This window comes from Siphateles boraxobius, unplaced genomic scaffold, assembly GCF_051911475.1.
Source record: "Siphateles boraxobius isolate OS27281-9 unplaced genomic scaffold, OSU_SipBor_1 130, whole genome shotgun sequence".
Lineage (NCBI taxonomy): Eukaryota > Metazoa > Chordata > Actinopteri > Cypriniformes > Leuciscidae > Siphateles > Siphateles boraxobius.
The window spans coordinates 45,654,135-45,674,949 of NW_027508734.1; the positions used below are offsets into that span (position 1 = coordinate 45,654,135).

A 20,815-nucleotide genomic window follows, 5' to 3' on the forward strand; every position below is an offset into this window, starting at 1 on the left:
TCGGATCTGCCTGACCACATCTGGAGGTAGTCTGGCTCGCATTGTGTTTGGATCTTTACTAGGTGTAAATGCAATCCGTACGACGTGATGGCATTCGTACCTGCCAAACGTCATCCTCTGCCCCTGCCATGTTGACAAACTACAGCTGATTTCCCGCCACCTCAGTGCTCACGCGCAGGTGTCACTCTGGAGGACAGAGATCCAAACTCAATGTGGATAACGAGAACGCATTAAAAATACAAGGTGTAAACGCAAAGGTAAGATCAGAACACTTATTATCCGGATAACTTATCTGGATACAGATCGCATTTTAATACCAGGTGTAAATGGGGTCTGAGTGAAAGCAATTGGGACACTGTTTAATTTGTATCATCTTTACTCTTAATCTGGTGTCGTGCCACAGACCTAATTTATGCAGGAAACCGAAATCCGATCGGTTATCCAGATACAGAGGCTACTTAATGTGAACAAATATAAACGCACAATGTCCTGATTGGCTAATGATCCGATCTGCTTGATCGGATCACGGTGATCGCATGTTAATGCCAAGTGTAAACGCAGCCTAAGTCTTGGGGCAGGATCATGACAGACTCATGTTTTGTGTACAAGCACATGGCCTTTTGTTTAAGGCCATGTGCTTGTGTTGTCTTGTTACGTAACCCTGCCCCCTTGTTATCCTCGTCTTGTCATTATTGTCTTGTCAGCTTCACCTGTTCTTGTCATTAGTGTCTCCCTATATAATCCCCTTGTGTTTGCTGTCCTGTGCCGGTTCATTGTTGTCATACATTGTATGAGACTTATCTGTGAGTACCTTGTCAAGAATTCTGTCTAGTGAAGTTGTCATCGTGTATTAGCTGTTTGTTCTTCTGAAGTTTATTGTCAAGTCTAAGTCTAGAGTTGCTAGTCATTTGTAACTGTTTTCCCCCTCGTGGGTTTTGTTTTCCCTGTTTTCTGTTATCAATAAACCTTGTGTGTTCTGCAAACTGTCTGCGATTGGGTTCATCCTGAAGTTCATAACTATATATTGTGTTACTTTTTTTTACTCTTGAGGACATTTTAAGTATGACACTTGAATATTTTGTCAAAAGATCAAGGAAAATTTGAATTCTCATGTCATGACCATTTTAACCTGTTAGTGATGTCTCATGTATTGTAGAGTTTTTATGATAGCCACCATTTAAATGTTTATATCTCATCAACCAATTAGAATAGAAACATAATTATATTTTTTAAAAGGATATAAAAACTGTGGAATGTGCAGTTTAAATCCCCACCACTTTTTCTTAACAGTTAAATACATGATAGGATGAAATCCTGAATAACAAAACTTTCTACAGATACTGAATGACACTTTTTTTTTAACAAAAAATCAGTGATTTGCTAACCACTCTTCCCTTTTAAGCAAATCAGTAATGAAATAAATGTGCTTTCTATATCTTTTTCTTCTAGCTGTCCCGTTTCCCCCAAGCCACCGACTGACTGTGAAGGAGGTGTTTGACAGTGAGGGCAAACCCAAAGTAGATGTCCTGAAAGCACACCTCACCAAAGAGGGGCGTGTGGATGAGAGTGTGGCACTGCGATTAATTGGTGATGGAGCTGCAATCCTCCGTTCTGAGAAGAACCTCCTGGACATAGAGGCCCCAGTGACAGGTGAGTTATTCTCTTTCAGATTCTGTGCTGAGACGCCAGTAAAGAGAGAGACCCATTCGAACTCATTTGAGTTCTATTGAAGTTTTCAAATTTTAATGAGTTTAGGAAAAATCAAACTCTATGGATAACGTAACATCGTTTCTTTCTAGAAGAGGGAACGAGTATTGCGTAAACTAGCTTACGCTACGGGTAAAGTCATCTTTGCTCGAGATATTGAAGCCAAAAATTATCCTTAATTTTGTATTTATTGTCAACGCAGTGCAGCAGCCAGCAGACCCAGAGCTGGCCATATTGCGTGCTCATTGGCTGCCCTGCGGCAACTGCTGCAGCCTACCACTGAGCCTCATCACGTCCAAAGCGCCCTCACGCGTCATAGCCCGCCAAAATGGGGGTGGTTTAGCGTCGGGCTGGGTGATAAAACGATAACGATATGTATCGCGATAGACACGTAATCAATATCAATTAAAAAATGCATTCGATAAAAAGTTTGATAATTATTATTATTTTTTTCGTCATAAGAAAGTTTTGTTGCAAGTTTGGTTGCATGAACAAATGTACTCACTCTCTAGTAACCTAGCAACGTACTTGGTGACACGCTAACAGCCGGTCATGTAAAGGGGGTTGCACTTGCACACGTTATACACCGGACAAGAAGCGCAGCACCGCGCCGCATCGCGTCTAGGACAGGTATCGCACACCGGACACGCACCCACTTTCTCAGTTTATAGCGCAATGTCTTTAAAATTCGAACACATTATTCTCTATGAGTGTGCACACACTCATTCACAAAAATGAGCTGACTGAATGAAAATTGCTGGGGTTATCAGATGTATAGGTGAGATTCTCAATTCATGCAGTTAACGGACGCTCTGAGGTAAAGTGTAGCAACGATTGTATTTAATTGTACAGTACAATCATAACATAGTACAGACCTTATCTTAATTTCATAATGTCCTTAAACATAGCCTAACAATATTGCTGGCCATAAACTGAGAAAGTGCGCGTCCGGTGTGCGATACCTCTAGTTGTTCTTGACGCGAAGCGGCGCTTCTCGTCCGGTGTGCGACCCCCTTAATAGTATGGTTGCGCCATATCGTTGTCTCGTGTTGGATTCTTCAGTAACAGAGCCGGCGTGGAGTGATAAGTGGAAAATGAGTGCCGCAGCGATTGTTGATAAAACAGGAAAAGTCAGCCCGCCAGTGTAGCAGTTTTTTGGATTTTATAAGTCAGACCGTAGTCAGACCAATGTCGTCTGCAAATAATGCAAGACCGTCGTCGGTTTCTCTGTTTATTTAACACTTTGCACTATTTTATTACTCTTTTTTTTTAAGCATTTCTTATGTATTGTTTAATTTTGCACCTTAATTTTAAGAGATAATTAAGTGTTCATTGTGATTTTAGACTTATGTTTATATTTTAATCATTTAATGTTTTCCATGGTTGTGTTGACATTTCTGCTAATATATTATAATCAGAGGAAGGTTAGGTTTAAAATAAAAAAATGTTTAAATGTAGTCTAATATATTTGTCTCCTGGTCATAAAAAATATCTATAATTATCGATATCGACCGATATGAAACACTTATATCGTGATACAGTTTTCAGCCATATCGCCCAGCCCTAGCTTAGCGTATAAAAGCCAGGCTCGTAGGCTCTGGTTTCATCAGCTGAAGCGAAAAAACGCTTCTGGCGCCTGCACGGTCAGGTTACGGAATACACGTTCCCTCTTCTTGAGAGAACCGAGGTTACGTTAGTAACCGAGTATTGTTCTCTTACGAGAGGTTCTCTCGTATTGAGTAAGCTAGCTTACGCTACGGGAACCCATTGTCAACGCCGTGCGCGCCCAGCCTCCACTTCATGAGTCCCAGGGATTCCCGGGGGACATAGATAAGTGGGAACAGGTGGCCAGCAATGCGGGCCAGCACATGTTATAAGCACGTATAGGGTATACAGAGAGGCGTTGCCGGTCCATATAACTATTCACCATATAGTGCAGCTCAACCAGGAGAGCTAACGTCGCGTGAGAGAAGTCTGCGCATGATAATCTGGGCAGAACAAAAACACCGCTCACACTGACAGAAGTCTAGCCTGCAAGGCGGGAACTTCCAGGTTATAAAACCTAACAAATGCCCAGCCTGCCACCTCACAAATGTCATGAATGGAAATTCCGCTGGACCAAGCCCACGACGAGGCCACGCCTCTGGTGGAATGCGCCCTGATGCCCAAGGGGCATTGCAGACCTTTAGACTTATAAGCAGATGTGATAGTTTCCACTATCCATCTGGATAGGCTCTGTTTCGCAGCGGCGAGACCCTTGGTGCGCCCACCGAACGAGACAAAGAGCTGTTCCGAGCGCCTGAAAGAGGCGGAGCGCGTAATGTAAATCCTCAGCGCCCTGACGGGCAGAGGAGATGTTGTACATGGTGGTCCTCTATGAACGGGAGGAAGCGTTCTCGACCGCTATCATTTCCAGACATTTTATGTGGAAGCGTTTCTCTTGGTCTGACCACAGGCCAAAGGCCAGTCTGCCCTCGAAAACGGCGCCCCAACCCAGGTTGGAGGCGTCCGTCGAGATGACCAATCGGTGTGAAACAGCCCCCATTGCCACTCCCCGCTGGTACCAGTCGGCCAGTAACCAGGGCTGCAGAGCCGAAATGCAGCTCTGAGTCACTCTGATTCGTCTGTGGCCTGAAACCCAAGCCCGGTGAGGCACTTGGGTGTTCAGCCAGCGTTGTAGCGGGCGCATGCGCAGCAGCCCCAGCTGAAGCACAGCCGCAGCTGATGCCATACAGCCTAGCATCCTCTGGAATGCCTTCAGAGGTATAATGCTGCCTTTCTGGAAAAACGCGGCTAGCTGTCGAACACGGCGCGCGCACTGTGTCGATAAGCGGGCCGTCATAGCCACAGAGTCCAGCTCTATTCTTAGGAAGGAAACTGACTGACTGGGCAGTAATGAGCTCTTAGTCCAGTTGACCGTGAGACCCAAGCTTTCCAGATGGCTGAGAAGCGCAGCTTTGTGAGATAACAGTTCCATCTCTGACTGGGCTAAAATCAGCCAATCGTCCAAATAGTTCAGAATTCGCAGCCCTTTCACTCTCAAGGGGGCGAGAGCCATATCCATGCACTTCGTAAATGTACAGGGCGCTAAGGATAGGCCAAACGGGAGGACTGTGTATTGATATATAATACACCGGCAGCGGCAAAAGCGCGGCCAACAAGGGCTGAGTTGGTACTGCAGGCTTTGGACGGGAGGGCAGACTTTGAGCGCTATCTTGCATAGGGCGGGCAAAGGTGCGCTGCAACCGCCTCTTCCACTGTGGTGATAGAGGTGCATCCCTTCTCGGCGGCGCCGTCCACTCGGGAGAGCGTTGATGAGACATTAGAGTGGAGCCTCGCGGAGAATGGTGCGTTCCACGATTTTGACAGCTCAGCATGCAGCTCCGGCAGAAATGGTGCAGATCTGGAAACGGGCAGGGGGCGGGGGCTGTGCAGAAAACAGCCGTCGAGCCTGTTGGGTGTGGGCTCCTTCAGCGGTGACCAAGCGAGGCCGAGCTGGTCGACGCCCTTGGAAAGGAGGCGCATTAATTCGGCATCCACGCCTGCCCGAGTCCTGCTGGATTCCTGGACGGATGAGGAGGCGGAGTGATGTGAACTCGACCACTCCTTGCTGTCCGACGTCAGGATGGAACAGCTGTCCACTGTGTGGCCTCCTTCAGCTTCGTCCCCTGAGGCGGCGGCAGCGTGGGCCGAAGTCGACAGATGCGCGTCCGGGAGGGGCGGAGAAGGAGAGAGTGAGGCCGGCGGGAAACGTTCCGGCGAGCACTTCACTGTGGCCACAGACATCCTCTGAGCACGGCGCTTCTTCTTGGTCCGGTCCCAGGCAGAGAGCGCAAATCACGTGGCAGTCTCCTGCGCTGAGAGGGGCTCTACACGAGACGCAAGAAAGGCGAGGCATTTTGCAACAAACGCTCGCGCTCTTTTAGTGAGAGAGAGTGAGTGTCGCAGCGGCGAACACACACAGTTTGCAGAATCCAAAAGGATACACGCCGGATGGCGTAGCAGGCACGGATGGCTGAAGGTGGCGAAGACTGCCGTCTTCTTCAGGCACTTTCCTCTGCTTGCTAGTCGCTGGATTCAATGGCGGAAGGCTTCTCTCAGAGTCCAGCGATGCGGAGAGCTTCGCTGAAGATGATGAAATCAGTGATTCAGCCTACGAGCCTGGCTTTTATACGCTAAGCCACCCCCATTTTGGCGGGCTATGACGAGTTAATTGTCTATATGTATGTGTATACAGATATATACATGCATATTTAAATACCTAGTTATGTTATTAAACACTAGATGGCTAATGGGTACTACTTGGCACAAGCTGATTGGTTCATGTCGCATCTGCAGCCAATTAGTTTGCCGCTCACAAAATTAAAAGCTGGTTAACATTCACTATAGCAGTTTGCATAGTTCCTCTGAAACGCTCCCCCTTTCTCAGCTCCACCTATATATAGGGATTGGTACTGAAACCCGGTATTAAATGAGCCCCGGTAAATTATGAAACACTGCAGTATCGATAAGCTCAGACGGTACCTGTTCTGCTGTTGGTGTTGGAGAAATAAAGAAAATGCACTTACCATTTAGTATTGCTATATAGACTATATTGCAAATTCTATCTTGTCAGCTGTTTGTTATATGCGATAAACCATTTGTCTGTGCTGTGATGCCTTTTTTCTATTTGCAATCCAGGAGAGAGAGATCTCTCACGTGGAGCTACGACATGTTTTATAGACATGTCGTGGAGCGTGCTCACGTGGAGCACGACATGAAAGCCCCTGCTTAATTAGTGATAATGGCCGAGAGAACTAAACAAAAGCTTAGTCTGGTTACACTTTAGGGCTGTGATAATAATCTAATTTTAATTTCAATTTCGATTTAAGCTTCCAAGGATTATAGAAAGAAGATATTTAAGGTAAAACTATTAAAAACTAGCTGCATTCAGTTTAGCACACCTTTCTTCCTTTCACAGCGGTTGTGCATTATTTCCTCCCTTAAATCCAAACTTAACGTCAGAATCTGCACAATCGGTGATTGTTGTAAAATGCAGTCTCTACAGTTGCTAAATTGCAGGACGTGTTTGATAATAAAAAGAGCTATTAAAAGCACAATAATCTGCATAAGAGATGCTATTTCTAACTAAATAGTTTTATGTGTGTGCGCTCCGAATTTGACCGCAACCAGACAAACAAATTATACTTTAGACAAGCACTTTATACGGTGCATGTCTAAACAATCTAATACACACAAAAATAGCCAAAATGACCGGCTTGGAGAGCATTCACTTAAACACATTTAGGGCCCTATCTTGCACCCGGCGCAAATGACTTTGTACACTGACGCATGTATCATTCCTATTTTGCACCCGCGCAAAGCGGACTTTTCCCTCCACAGACACACGTCGGTTAACTAAGAAATACACTTGCGCTCCCCGGGGCGGTTCAGCGCAAAGAGGAGGCGTGTTCTGGCGCAAACTTTCCCTCATGCTATTTTGCTGTTCTATAAAACAATTGCGCCACTGACCAGAAAAAACCTAAAGTCAGTGGCGCGTTGCGCGTACATTCAGATGCTATTTTAAGCGCGCATGCTTCATACAGAGTGTGAACAATGTGCATACACTGTAGATGATTCTCTCATCTACACAGATGCATTTAACTTTTTGCAAATTATACATTATTATAAGGAAAAATATTAAAACACGAGGGAAATCCCTGTTGTGTCCATGACGATGGGGAAAATAGGCATACAGCTTACAGATTTACCCAAATTATTATATGCATGTTTAACCGAAGCTAATTTGGGTGGGTTTGTGTCCATCCCCTATGTCACTTCTCTTTCTTTTACGGCCCCGACGAGAACATCGATCTCCTCGGCTGTGAACCGATTCTGAAGCGCGCCTGGTAAATGCGCCGTTATAATAGTATTGCGCCATGGAACAAGCGCACCTCGTTCATCATGCTCTTAAAGGGAATGTGATATAAAGCTCTTATTGGTTTGTTTCCCGTTACGCCCAAACCACACCTATGAATAATGAAGCTACTTCAGACCAACCCCTTTTAGATTTGCGCCAGGCGCAAGAGGAATTTATCCCACCGGGAAAATAGCAACAGCGCCGGGATCCGGCCACAAAGTTACTTGCGCTTTGCGCTTTGACACTTGCGTTTCAGATCGTTAAAATAGGGCGATGATATGATGATTATTCATAGGGAAAAAATAGGGTAAAAATATGATGATTATTCATTGATCATGATCTGTATAATTACATGTATATGGATATGTTCTCTATAAGATCATCCCCTCCGTTCTGTCCAGTGGGTCACGCAGCTTTGACACACACAGTGTGTATATGTGTGTATATATATATATATATATATAACCGATAAGAATATCGTAGAGTACCGCATCGATAAGCAGTATCGTAAGTAGTGGTACCGTTAAAACCTTAATGATACCCATCCCTACCTGTATAGATCTGCTATGCTTCATTTATGCTATTTGTGCAGCAGCAGTATGTCTAGCATAATCACAGCAGCATATCAGTGTAGTATTGGCAGTAGCAAGTTCCTGTACCTGCTTTACAACAACAGCAACAATCAACTTCAGCAGCAGCATAGCAGATCTATGCCACCAAGACCAAATATATTAACATCGTCATATTCATTACCATGCTAAAAATCTTCAGAGAGTTGTCATGATAGAAATATATACATATAAATGTTGTTGTACAGTATTTGGTACACAGTATGCAAATTTATATACAGAAAATGCACATTAAATGTCATGACAACAGCATAGATGCGTTTAGAGTATGATTCCTGTATAAATACACCTATGCTTTGTTGAATTTTGATTTCTGCCAAAAAGAAGAAAATGATTCACATGTGTATTTATATATTGTCCTGATTCATGATGACATATGTGTCATATACCTATTGTATCATAAAAAATGTTATACTCAGTTCTAATGTAACTTTCGTGTTGATGTTATGAGTTTGTCTTCTGACAACTGCTGCCTAGGGCACCCAGGTGAAATGAGGAGCATTTTCCTGTTAAGAATTTATTGTTCAAACTCCATATTGGCCATTCTATTCAAGACTTCATTAGACTTTCTGATGAGGCTTTTTGATGACTTCATTAGAGCAGAAGGACAACCCTTTGCTAAAAATGGAAGCAATTATATTCATAAACCAACATGGCAGGCAGTGAGAAAAATTGCTTTCAGATTCAGTATGTTGTGTTTTTTGTTGTTGTTGTTGTTGTTTCATGTAAGCTACATTATTTGCCCTCACTCAACTCCAATTCTGGAGTTGAGAAACTAAATTGCAAATCTCCAAAATAGGCTTTCACTAAATTTGTTATCGACATCGGTACCCTGAAAAAATCAAATGCTGCACAAAGAAGCTCATGTGGCACTGAACCATATGCATTAGCCACATCCAGGAATGTCACATGGAGCTCCTTCCTCTCCTTTTTAGCTGATTGAATTCGTTGCCAGATAACATTGATGTGTTCTAAGCATCCTGAGAACCCTGGAAAGCCCGCTTTTTGAACTGAAGTGTCAATGAAGCCATTCTTTAATAGGTAGGTTGACAATCTCTGAGCAATAATGCCGAAGAAAATCTTACCTTCGACGTTTAATAGTGAAATAGGACGAAACTGACTGATGCTTTTAGCATCTTTTTCTTTAGGTATAAAGACTCCACCTGCTCGGCGCCATGCTCTAGGTACAACCTGCTTTTCCCATGCCACTTTTATCAATTTCCACAGAATTCGTAGAACTCCTGAAGCACTCTTGTACACTCTGTACGGAACTCCATTAGGCCCTGGAGATGAGGAAGGCCTTGCCTTTCTCACAGCCTCCTCTATCTCTTTCCACTTAGGTGCACAGACCTCCATTTGGTATTCTGGTGGATTGATAGGTGGGATGTCTGACGGAATTGACATAGGCTCATGCCTTTTTGCATCTGAATGCGTTTCCTCCAAATATCTCTATAGCTCAACCCTAGATGCTTTTAAAGTGCCATTCTTCTCACTGGTGAATAACTTCTTTACGAATTTGAATGGGTCTTTATAGAAATTAGCCCTCGCACGCTCCTTCTTTTTGTAGCGTTTCCGTAGGCGCTCAGCTCTGCGTAATGTTGCAAGCTTATCTTTAATGGCCCTTTGTAAGAGATTGAGTCCCTCCTTCTGACCTTGTTCTGCTCTTTTCCATTGCTTCCTCAGCTGCCTCCTTTCTCTAACTAACCCTTCAATTTTCTCCTGCCGTCTAGACATTCCTGGAGTAGTTTGTACCTTTTCCTTCCTTTTTTCACACCAAACCTCTCACTTCCATATGTGTAAATGTTGTCCCCAAATTTATCCAGCTTCTTTTCAACTGTACCAGTTAATTGTTCCGATGCAAAGTATAGATCTGTGTTTACCGTGTCCCATGCAGTTTTCTCACAAGCTCTCGGCCATCTAACTCCAGGCCTATGCCCGTTGAGGTTCTTTTCTCTCTTTTGCTGGTTAATCTGACCGGGGTTCACAAGTATCAATGTGTTCATCACTAACTGTGCAAACTCTCCTCTCCTCTATGACAGGGGTGCTGATATCCTGCAAACTGTGGTTTGCTTCCTGTTGCTGGATTTCATTCGACTGACTTGAAGGACTTCATATGAAGTACTGATCAATGCGAGGCCCTTGTCCCTTCTCTCTCAAGCATTTCATTTTCCCTTGATGAATCTTCAAACCCCTGACCGTTGTCACCTTGCTCCAGCCACAGACACAAGCTTGGAGTTCAATGACTTTGCTAACTGCAGAACCTGAACTAGTCTTTTGTGAATTACTCTCCATACTCATATCCGTTTCCATTCCAAAATCATTAACCATGTTGTCCAACATTGAGTCATCTTCCGCCCCCGCTCTCGCAGACTCTAGGGGTATTTTCCTCTTTAATTTCTCAGAAGCCTTGGGCAGGTGTCTCCAGCATCCTGTAAACACAGAGCTGGATACTGCCGACAAGGGTAACTAACCCTTACAAGCCCCATTGGGTGCTCTTTCCTCCTGTCAGCTGTCTCTCCAGGCTGTCGCAAGGTCTTTCCCTTGTTGCCAGCAGCACTATTCACCGCAGTCATTGGACGTATCCAGATCTTCATGATTTCCATTACACGAGAGTAGATGTTACAACTTCATGCTGATTTGTACTCGGCTTTCGCCAAGATATGCACCAACTAAGACGTAGCTTTACAGTAACCTATGCTTCTCCATCCATTTACGCTTCTTTCCAAATGGTGATGTGAATCTCCTTCTGTCTGGTGTTAATAGCTGCAGTGTATTTGCACAAACAACGGCTGTAACCACAGTGCAGTCCCCTCATGAGAACCTTCTGGATTGAGCAGAGTAGGGGACATCTCTAGGGTCTTCAAGTGGGCACATTCCGTCCTCAGTGTTTCGTCGACTAGTCCACGACACCTCAAGAGGGCTCGACAGTGACTCTGGCGTCCCAGAGTCAACCCCTCGGTCCCCCACTCAACTCAGCCCAGCTTACTGACCTTTACATCCCTCCTGCTGCTGAGGTTGCTCCTTCCTCGTAACAGACAACATTTTGGTGAAACCTCTCCACGTTTCAGATCATTTCCAATCTACAACTCACTACCCATGCTCCACCAACCCCCCTACCAGTTATTTTCAGACGTAACCTGCACACACTTTCTCCTTCCCATCTTTCCTCTGCTGTGTCATCTTCTCTTCCCTCACCCTCACAATTCTCATCTCTAGATGTGAATACCGCAACAGATACTTTATGCTAAACTTTAACTTCTTCTTTAGACAATATCTGCCCTCTCTCCTCTAGGCCAGCACGCGCTACTCCCTCTAAGCCCTGGTTATCCGAGGTTCTTCGTGAACACCGGACCAAACTCAGGGCAATGGAGAGGAAATGGCGCGAATCAAAAGATACGTCTGACCTGAGTATGTATCAATCTCTGCTCTCTTCCTTTTCTGCTGATGTTCATGCTGCAAAATCTTCATATTTCCACAAGAAGATCAACAGCGCCTCTAACACACGAACACTTTTCAAGACATTCAACTCTCTCCTCTGTCCACATCCACCATCATTCACCTCCTCTTTAACTGCTGATGACTTTGTTAACTTCTTCACCAACAAAACAACTACTATCAGCAGTCAGTTCTCAACTCCACACACACAGGAACCCAAACCATCCTCTCCCACTACCAGAAACCTTCTCTTTACCTTCTCTCCGCTAACCGAGGAAGAAGTATCTAAACTTCTCATCTCCAATCATCCTACCACCTGCCCTCTAGACCCCATCCCCTCACACCTTCTACAAGCCATCTCTCCCACACATATACCAGCACTCACACACATCATAAACTCATCCCTCCACGTTGGCATTTTCCCTACAGCATTCAAGCAGGCTCGGGTAACTCCACTGCTTAAAAAAACAACATTAGACACATCACTTTTAGAGTTAACGACCTGTCTCTCTCCGACTATTCATTGCGAAAACACTTGAACGAGTTGCTTTCAACCAAGTGTCATTTTCCTGTCTCTGACCAACCAGCTAGATGTCAACCAATCTGGCTTCAAGAAAGGCCATTCAACAGAGACTGCACTACTGTCGGTCACAGAAGCCCTGCGGATCGCAAAAGCTGCTTCCAAATCTTCAGTTCTCATTCTGCTGGATCTTTCTGCAGCCTTCGACACTGTGAATCATCAGATCCTTCTATCCACCCTCTCATCACTGGGCATCAAAGGAACTTCCCTCCACTGATTTGAGTCCTATCTCGGAGGTAGGTCCTTCAGGGTTACATGGAGAGGCGAGGTATCCAAAGGACATCAACTGAACACGGGTTCCTCAGGGTTCAGTTCTTGGACCGCTCCTCTTCTCCATCTACACCATCAACCTTTCGAACCATCGAACCATCAACCTTTCGGTTTGTAGACAACCTACATGAACCACTGAGCTGGTCAACCTGGCAAAGACTGAGCTTCTCGTCCTCCCTGCCAATCCGTCTCTTCAGCATGACTTCGCTATCCAGCTAGATACATCCTCAATCACTCCATCAAGGTCGGTCAGAAATCTTAGAGTAATATTTAATGACCAGCTGACCTTCACAGACTACATTACAAAGACAGCTCGATCATGCAGGTTTGCAATGTATAACATCAGGCAGATCAGGCCTTTCCTAACTGAGCATGCAACACAACTTGTCGTCAAGGCCCTGGTTATTTCTAGGCTCGATTACTGCAATGCTCTTCTGGCTGGACTTCCATCATGTGTAACTAAACCTCTACAAATGATCCAGATTGCTGCAGCCCGCCTTGTCTTCAACGAGCCCAAAAGGGCCCACGTCACTCCTCTGTTCATCTCACTGCACTGGCTACCACCCGCTGCTCGCATCAAATTCAAAGCTTTGACGCGTGCTTACAGACCGACTACAGACTCAGCTCCGTCCTACTTTCACTCTCTACTACAAGTCTACATCCCTACCAGAAGCCTACGATCGGCCAAGGAGCGACGGCTCGTGGTGCCATCACAGCGAGGCACTAAATCACTCTCCAGAACATTCTCATTCACGGTTCCATGCTGGTGGATGATCTACCCACCCTCGTCAGTAATGCAGTATCCCTGACAGCATTCAAAAGTCAACTGAAAACTCATCTCTTCCGTGAGTACTTAACATATATATATATTTTTAAATGTCCTTCTCTTTTAAATCTTTCCTTCCCTTTTAAATCTTCCCTGGTCTGGCTTTTGCTACTCTGAGCAATGCCTGAACTTTGTATTTTGAGCACTTCTTGCGTTGTTCTTGCCTCTTCACGATGACTCGCTTGCTTTAGTCCTCAGTTGTAAGTCGCTTTGGATAAAAGTGTCTGCTAAATGACTAAATGTAAATGTAAACACTGGACCAGCTCTGTACCCTCTCCAGGGTGGTGGAGGGTTCATGGGAGTTTGCCCAACCAATCCACATGTGCTTTGTGGATTTGGAGAAGGCATTCGACTGTGTCCCTCGCGGCGTCCTGTGGAGGGAGCTCTGGGAGTATGGAGTCCGGGGCCCTTTGCTGAGGTCCCTGTATGACCGGAGCAAGAGCTTGGTTCGCATTGCAGACTTGTTCCCGGTGCATGATGGACTCTGGCAGGGCTGCCCTTTGTCACCAAAAATTATCCTTTTATAATTTTTAAGGACAGAATTTCTAGGCGCAGCCAGGGGCCGGAGGGTGTCCGGTTTGGGGACCACACGATTTCATCTCTGCTTTTTGCGGATGATGTTGTCGTGCTGGCCCCATCAGACCAGGACCTTTAGCATGCACTGAGAAGGTTTGCAGCCAAGTGTGAAGCGGCTAAGATGAGAATCAGTACCTCAGAATCCGAGGCAATGGTTCTCAGTTGGAAAAGGGTGGCTTGCCCTCTTCAGGTTGGGGTCTCTTAGGTATCTTGGGGTCTTGTTCACGAGTGAGGGAAGGATGGAACGGGAGATTGACAGACGGATCTGTACCGGTCTGTCGTGGTGAAGGAGCTGAGCTGCAAGGTGAAGCTCTCAATTTACCAGTCAATCTATGTTCTTACTCTCACATATGGTCATGAGCTGTGGGTCAGCTGTGAGTCTTGAGCCGAAAGGACAAGATCCCGGATACAGGCGGCCGAAATGTGCTTTCTCCGCAGGGTGGCTGGGCGATCCCCTGCTAAATAGAGTTCAGCCGCAGTGCATCTGGGCTTTAAAGTGCCTTTCACTGGACATAACTGTTGAATGATCTCAGGCATTTGCATGATCTCCTTTGGTTCAAAAAGCAATTCCAGTTGTCCTGATGTTTCCAAAATGCTTTGTGTTGTCCAATACTTTACATACTAATGGTTGTATATGAAGGCAAAAATATAATGAACCTATGTGTTTTATGAGAGACACCTGACTGGGATAAACTCCCATCATAACCTCTGAGACTACACGAATCAGATGTTCCTGTTTTAAATTTAGGTTTTAAACCTTACATTGAGCTGCAAAACAAAACAAAAAAAGCTGGTATTGACTGTTTTTCTTTTCATAGTGTTATAAAAATAGAGTAAGTGCCAAAGAATCTAAGACATGGATTAAGTGACCACACTAGAGGAAATACGTAATATACAATTAGGCAAAAGTAAAACTGAAAACATCGAACAGCTTTTGGAGGAGATTATTGTTGAGGATGTGGATGTCTCACAAAAGTATCAGCTGTATGTCCCTTCCTGAAATGGATTGATTATTAATCATTCCGTGCATAACACAACTGTACCACAACCATACATAGCCAATTAGGATAACCCTATCTAGTGTTGCAGTAATAAAAACAACCACAACACTATCTACATTTATTGTAGTTTACTGGGGGTTTAATGCAGAAAGTTTTCTGTGATGGAAAGGTTAGGGGATAAAAACATTAATTAGCTCAGTATAAAAATATTTATGCCTATGGAGAGTCGCCATTAACCATGTGTGTGTGTGTGTGTGTGTGCGCGCACCCCTGCGATGGCCTCATGTGGGCTGAAGCAAGTGGGTCTGTGTTGTGTAATGTGTTTCACCCACATTCTGGCCTGCTGATAGTTGTGCAGACAGAACAATCTCTCCGCTTCCCTCTCATGTACTCCCACTCCCTAATCTCATGTAGGATCTGGTTGTGACTCCTGCTTTGAATGTTATTATGAGTGTGTGCTCTTAACTCTGCCTTGACAATGTGTATTACACAAACTGCAGCACTCTGAGAATGTGCATTTCAGTACCAATCTTTTTGAGTGGTTTTCTCAATTATAATATGTTTGCCGCTTGTGCTTTCATGCTACATGTATGCCATAACATTACACTTTTAACAGACTAATACAAGGATGCACATTTATACTTTTAAGACTTTTCTTTCTTTTAACCAGACAAAACAACGCATTTTTTCTTACCTCTGCCATGGGATGAATATCACTTTTTATCTGTCCAAAACATCTCATGTACAGCTGGACATTTCAGTCTTTTTGAGTGAGTTTATAGACAAGCTCTTTTTGTACTATCCATGCACTCTTATATAAAGCATTATAAAAACTCAACTGCAGCCTTTCTAAACAGCAGTACCGAGATCATGTAAAGCGTGAATGCAAAAAGTTGCACTGCTCGGGCGAACTTCATTGGTTGGCAGTTTCCATGCCAATAAGCAATGTTTCCATGGTGATGGTAACCACTGGTTTGACTGCTATTGGCTAAGAGATCAAACATTGTGAGTGAGGTAATGTATGTTTTGACCTTGCAGTGTATTTATGAGAAAAAGTAAGAATTTGAGGATGTTGGTTTGGAAAAACTTCAGACTTAAACAACATTCATTCCCAGCATTTATGATGTTAATGGCATTGTCAATAACTATTGACACAATAAATATTTGAATCAACGGTTTTCCTCTAAGATTCTACCCTATACGTATACAGTAATAACTATTTTAAACAAAAATATGTAATTGTTTATTTGTTTGACAAATGCATTAGTCATATTTACATTTCAGACACTGTCCCTTTACGTATGTACTTATGCACAAACAATGCTATAAATTTTGTTAGTTCTGAAAATTGGACCATTTTTTTTTTTTATTGGGAGAATTTTGATAATAGTCATTCTCCTGTGAATGACTGGACCTTAAAAAAATTTCACAGAATTTTCTTCAGATGTGTGAGTCACAATTTTATGTTATGTAGATATGAAAAGAGTTAAATGCACAGTTAGTTAAACAAATACAACCAGAACAGGCATAGCCTAGGCCTATTTGAAGGCAAAATATAAAATCTTGCAACTTGCTAATAAACAACAACCCAAACCTTAAAGGGATAGTCCACCCAAAGATGTTAATTCTGTCAGTAATTACTCACCCTCATGTTGTTCCAACCCCGTAAGAGTTTTGTTCATCTTCGGAACACAAATTAAGATATTTTTGATGAAATCTGAGCACTGTCTCACTCCTTCATAGGCTGCTAGGTAATTGCATCTGTCGGCCCAGAAAAGTTAGTAAAGACATCGTTAAAATAGTCCAAGGGACTACAGTGGCTCAACTGACGAGCCACTAAATCACGCATCTAGAATACTTTTGTGCGCAAAAAAAACAACAAAAATAACGACTTTATTCAACTATTAATTTTCTTCCGTGTGGGCCTCTGACGTGAGATGAGATGATGGCGCTCACGATCATTTGATGGGAAAGTGTGAAAGGTAAGCCATTCATTTTGCGGCATTGGTAAGACATTCGTATGTTTGCTCGTTTCTCATGATTCGGACATCCAGGAAATGCACACTTTAGAACCATTTTAAACACTACATCGAGACCCAACTTCTCAGTTCTCGCCGTGGCGTTCTCGTGAACTCAGGTCAAAGGCCCACACGGAAGAAAATGAATAGTTGAATAAAGGTTTTTTGGGGGGGGGGGTTTTGCACAAAAAAGTATTTTTGTCACTTGATAAACCTAAGGTTGAGCCACTGTAGTCACTTGGACTATTTTAACGATGTCTTTATTAACTTTTCTGGGCTGGCAGATGCAATTACCTAGTAGCCTATGAAGGAGTGAGACCGCTCTCAGATTTCATCAAAAATATATTAATTTGTGTTCCGAAGATTAACGAAAGTCTTACAGGGTTGAAACAACATGAGGGTGAGTAATTACTATTTTTGGGTGAACTAACCCTTTAAACATCTGCGGTAACAGCATTCTAATATTGCATAACAACACTAAAACCCACTTTTCGGGCCCGCATTTTCTAAAGTGGTACACTAGGAAATTTGATTAAAATATATAGTCTAGATATACAAAGTTTTTTTGATGGACAAACATTTCATAAACACATTAGGCCAAAAAGTAGCAGGTTTGTTTTGTTTAAGATTAATGTATAATCCTTGATATCAAGTTTATCAAAACTCTGTCACTGAACTCTGGGTGGTCTTCACACAAACTGCTTCCTTTTTGATGATTGCTCTATCCTCATTTATGACTGGACATTTGAGAGGTTGTGTGATTTGTTCACATGACACCACAGCTTTGGCTTAACCCATAGTTTCACTGGCATTTATGCATTTATGGGGGACCTACAAACACTAGATCTTAGGTGTCCCACATTAGGCAGTGTCCCACTTTAGGGCAATTAACCCTACTTTTTTTCTTGATCTGTGTAGAATATCTATAGCTCACTAATATTTTGGAGAGAGTTTTACCGTGTGACTGTCATAACTGAACACAATGTGCTGTATGTCTACTGCGTGGAGTGGAGTGTAAGTGCAAAATTATTTTCAAACGTGATAGATCATTTACCTTTTAGTCAAGTCAAGTCATCCTCATTTATATAGCGCTTTTAACAATGTAGATTGTTTCAAAGCAGCTTTACAGAGATAAACATATAATTTAAGGTAACAGAGATTGGTTTGGTTTTATAGTGGCTCTTGAAAAATGTTTTTTCCAGCTAAAGTTAGTTTTGATTGATTCACTTCCGTCTAAATGATCATTTGTTATTAAATTAGGGGCCGCTAAGACGACACCGTTCTCTCTAAACAGACTTTAAACGTGAACCTGTGATAGACGCTGATGGCGTTCACATGCGCATTAAGAATTGATTCTATAGTTATGTGCGTTTGAATATATGTGCGCAGGTTTGTAATTCCTTACAAACCATGCCTAAACAAACTACTTGTCTATAAATTTTGATGCAGAATTTTTATTTTATCTTATCACTTTGGGTAGGTACGCGAACCGAAAAATTCCAAAACGCTTTATCTGTAGAGTGGTATAGGGATCCTCCATAGGGAGAGGCTAGTTGGCACTTCAGCATTGCATTGTCATCCGGTCCAGGCGAAAGTCCTTTGTCAGATCTGGAAACGGCCTGGATCCAGCAGGCTGCGGGAAAACCTCGGGAGTAAACAAAGACACTAAAATTAAAGTAGATGCCATTCTTCTTATGATATTACGAGTACATCAGGATATGAGGGAAGTGTTCCCAGTTCCGGCTGACCTAATCTAAGCAGCCTAATATTGAATTATAGAAGGCTATAGAGTGTTTTGTGAATGCTAGGTCAAAGAGATGTGTTTTTAGTCTAGCTTTGAACTGACAGACTGTGTCTGCTTCCCGGACAATGTTAGGAAGATTGTTCCAAAATTTTGTTGCTAAATTGGAAAAGGATCTACCGCCAGCAGTCGATTTATATATTCTAGGTATTATCAACTGGCCGGAGTTTTGAGATCGCAATAGACGTGAAGGACTATAATGCGTTAAGAGCTCGCTCAAGTACTGGGGAGCTAAACCATTTAGTGCTTTGTAAGTAATCAGCAATATTTTAAAATTTATACGATGTTTAATAGGGAGCCAATGCAGTGTTGACAGAACCGGGCTAATATGGTCATTCTTCCTGGTTCTGGTAAGAACTCTAGCGGCTGCGTTTTGAACTAGCTGTAGTTTGTTTATTAAGCGTGCAGGGCAACCACCCAGTAGAGCATTACAATAATCTAGCCTTGATGTCATGAACGCATGAACTAGTTGTTCCGCATTTGTCAATGAGAGCATATGACGTAATTTAGATATATATTTAAGATGGAAAAATGCACTTTTACAGACACTAGACACGTGACTTTCAAATGAAAGATTGGTATCAAAGAGCACACCCAGGTTCCTAACTGACGACGAAGACTTAACAGAGCAGCCATCAAGTGTTAGACGGTATTCTAGGTTATTACGTGTGGAAGGTTTTTGTCCAATAATTAGAATCTCTGTTTTTTCAGAATTTAGTAGTAGGAAATTACTAGTCATCCAATTTTTGATATTAACTATGCATTCCGATAATTTTGTGAATTGGTGAGTTTCGTTAGGTTTGGAAGAAATATAGAGCTGAGTATCATCAGCATAACAGTGAAAGCTAATTCCATGTTTCCTAATGATATCTCCTAAAGGTAGCATGTACAGAGTGAACAGCAGCGGTCCTAGTACTGAGCCTTGTGGTACGCCATACTGAACTTGTGATCGATAAGACATCTCTTCATTTACTGCTACAAACTGATAGCGGTCAGAAAAATATGATTTAAACCATGCTAATGCAATTCCACTAATGCCAACATAGTTTTCTAGTCTATTTAAGAGAATGTTGTGGTCAATGGTGTCAAATGCAGCCCTAAGATCAAGTAACACTAATAGAGAGATACATCCACGATCGGATGATAAGAGCAAATCATTTGTGACTCTAATGAGAGCTGTCTCAGTGCTATGGTGCGGTCTAAATCCTGACTGGAAATCCTCGCAGATACCGTTTCTTTTAAGAAAGGAACACAGTTGTGAGGATACTGCCTTTTCTAGTATCTTTGACAGAAAAGGTAGATTTGAGATCGGCCTGTAATTGACTAATTCTGTAGGATCAAGTTGCGTTTTTTTAACAAGCGGTTTAATCATAGCCAGCTTAAAGGTTTTTGGTACGTATCCTAGAGACAAAGATGAATTAATGATGTTAAGAAGAGGATCTATGACTTCTGGAAGCATCTCTTTCAGTAGTTTAGTCGGTATAGGGTCTAACATACATGTTGTCGATTTAGATGAATTAACGCGTTTGCAAAATTCTTCCACTCCTATGGCAACAAATGAATCAAATTTTACCTCGGGGAGACTATAATGCACTCCCTGATGTGATGCTGTAGTAGATGGTTGCATAGTTATAATTTTGTCCCTAATATTATCAATCTTATAAGTGAAGAAGTTCATAAAGTCATTACTGCTGTGTTTCTTGGAAACTTCTGGGCTTGAAGCTTTCTTTTTCGTTAGTGTAGCCACTTTTTCAAATAAATACCTTGGATTATGTTTATTTTCTTTTAATAGGGTTGAAAAATAAGCAGATCTAGCAGCTTTTAAAGCCTCTCTGTAAGCAATCGAGCTCTCCTTCCATGAAATCCGAAATACCTCTAGTTTTGTTTTCTTCCAGTTGCGCTCCATTTTTCTGGCTGCTCTCTTAAGGGCCCGGGTGTGCTCGTTGTACCACGGTGTTGGACTATTTTCTTTAATCTTCTTTAAGCGCAACGGAGCAACTGTATCTAAAGTGCTGGAAAGGAGAGCGTTAAAAGTTTCTGTTGCAATATCAAGTTCTTCTAAGCTATCTGGGA

The 20,815-nt window shown here is 42.9% G+C and overlaps 1 protein-coding gene across 4 annotated transcripts in view; it reads left to right on the forward strand.

The window, feature by feature from the left end:
• Window positions 1-20,815, forward strand: part of LOC143737755 (protein phosphatase 3 catalytic subunit alpha) — a 253,663-nt gene that overhangs the window by 177,992 nt on the left and 54,856 nt on the right. For all 4 annotated transcript variants that reach the window (XM_077229609.1, XM_077229606.1, XM_077229608.1 and 1 more), the window contains exon 2: window positions 1,450-1,650. In XM_077229609.1, coding sequence (XP_077085724.1) covers window positions 1,450-1,650 — 201 coding nt within the window. The remainder of the gene's footprint in view (window positions 1-1,449; window positions 1,651-20,815) is intronic.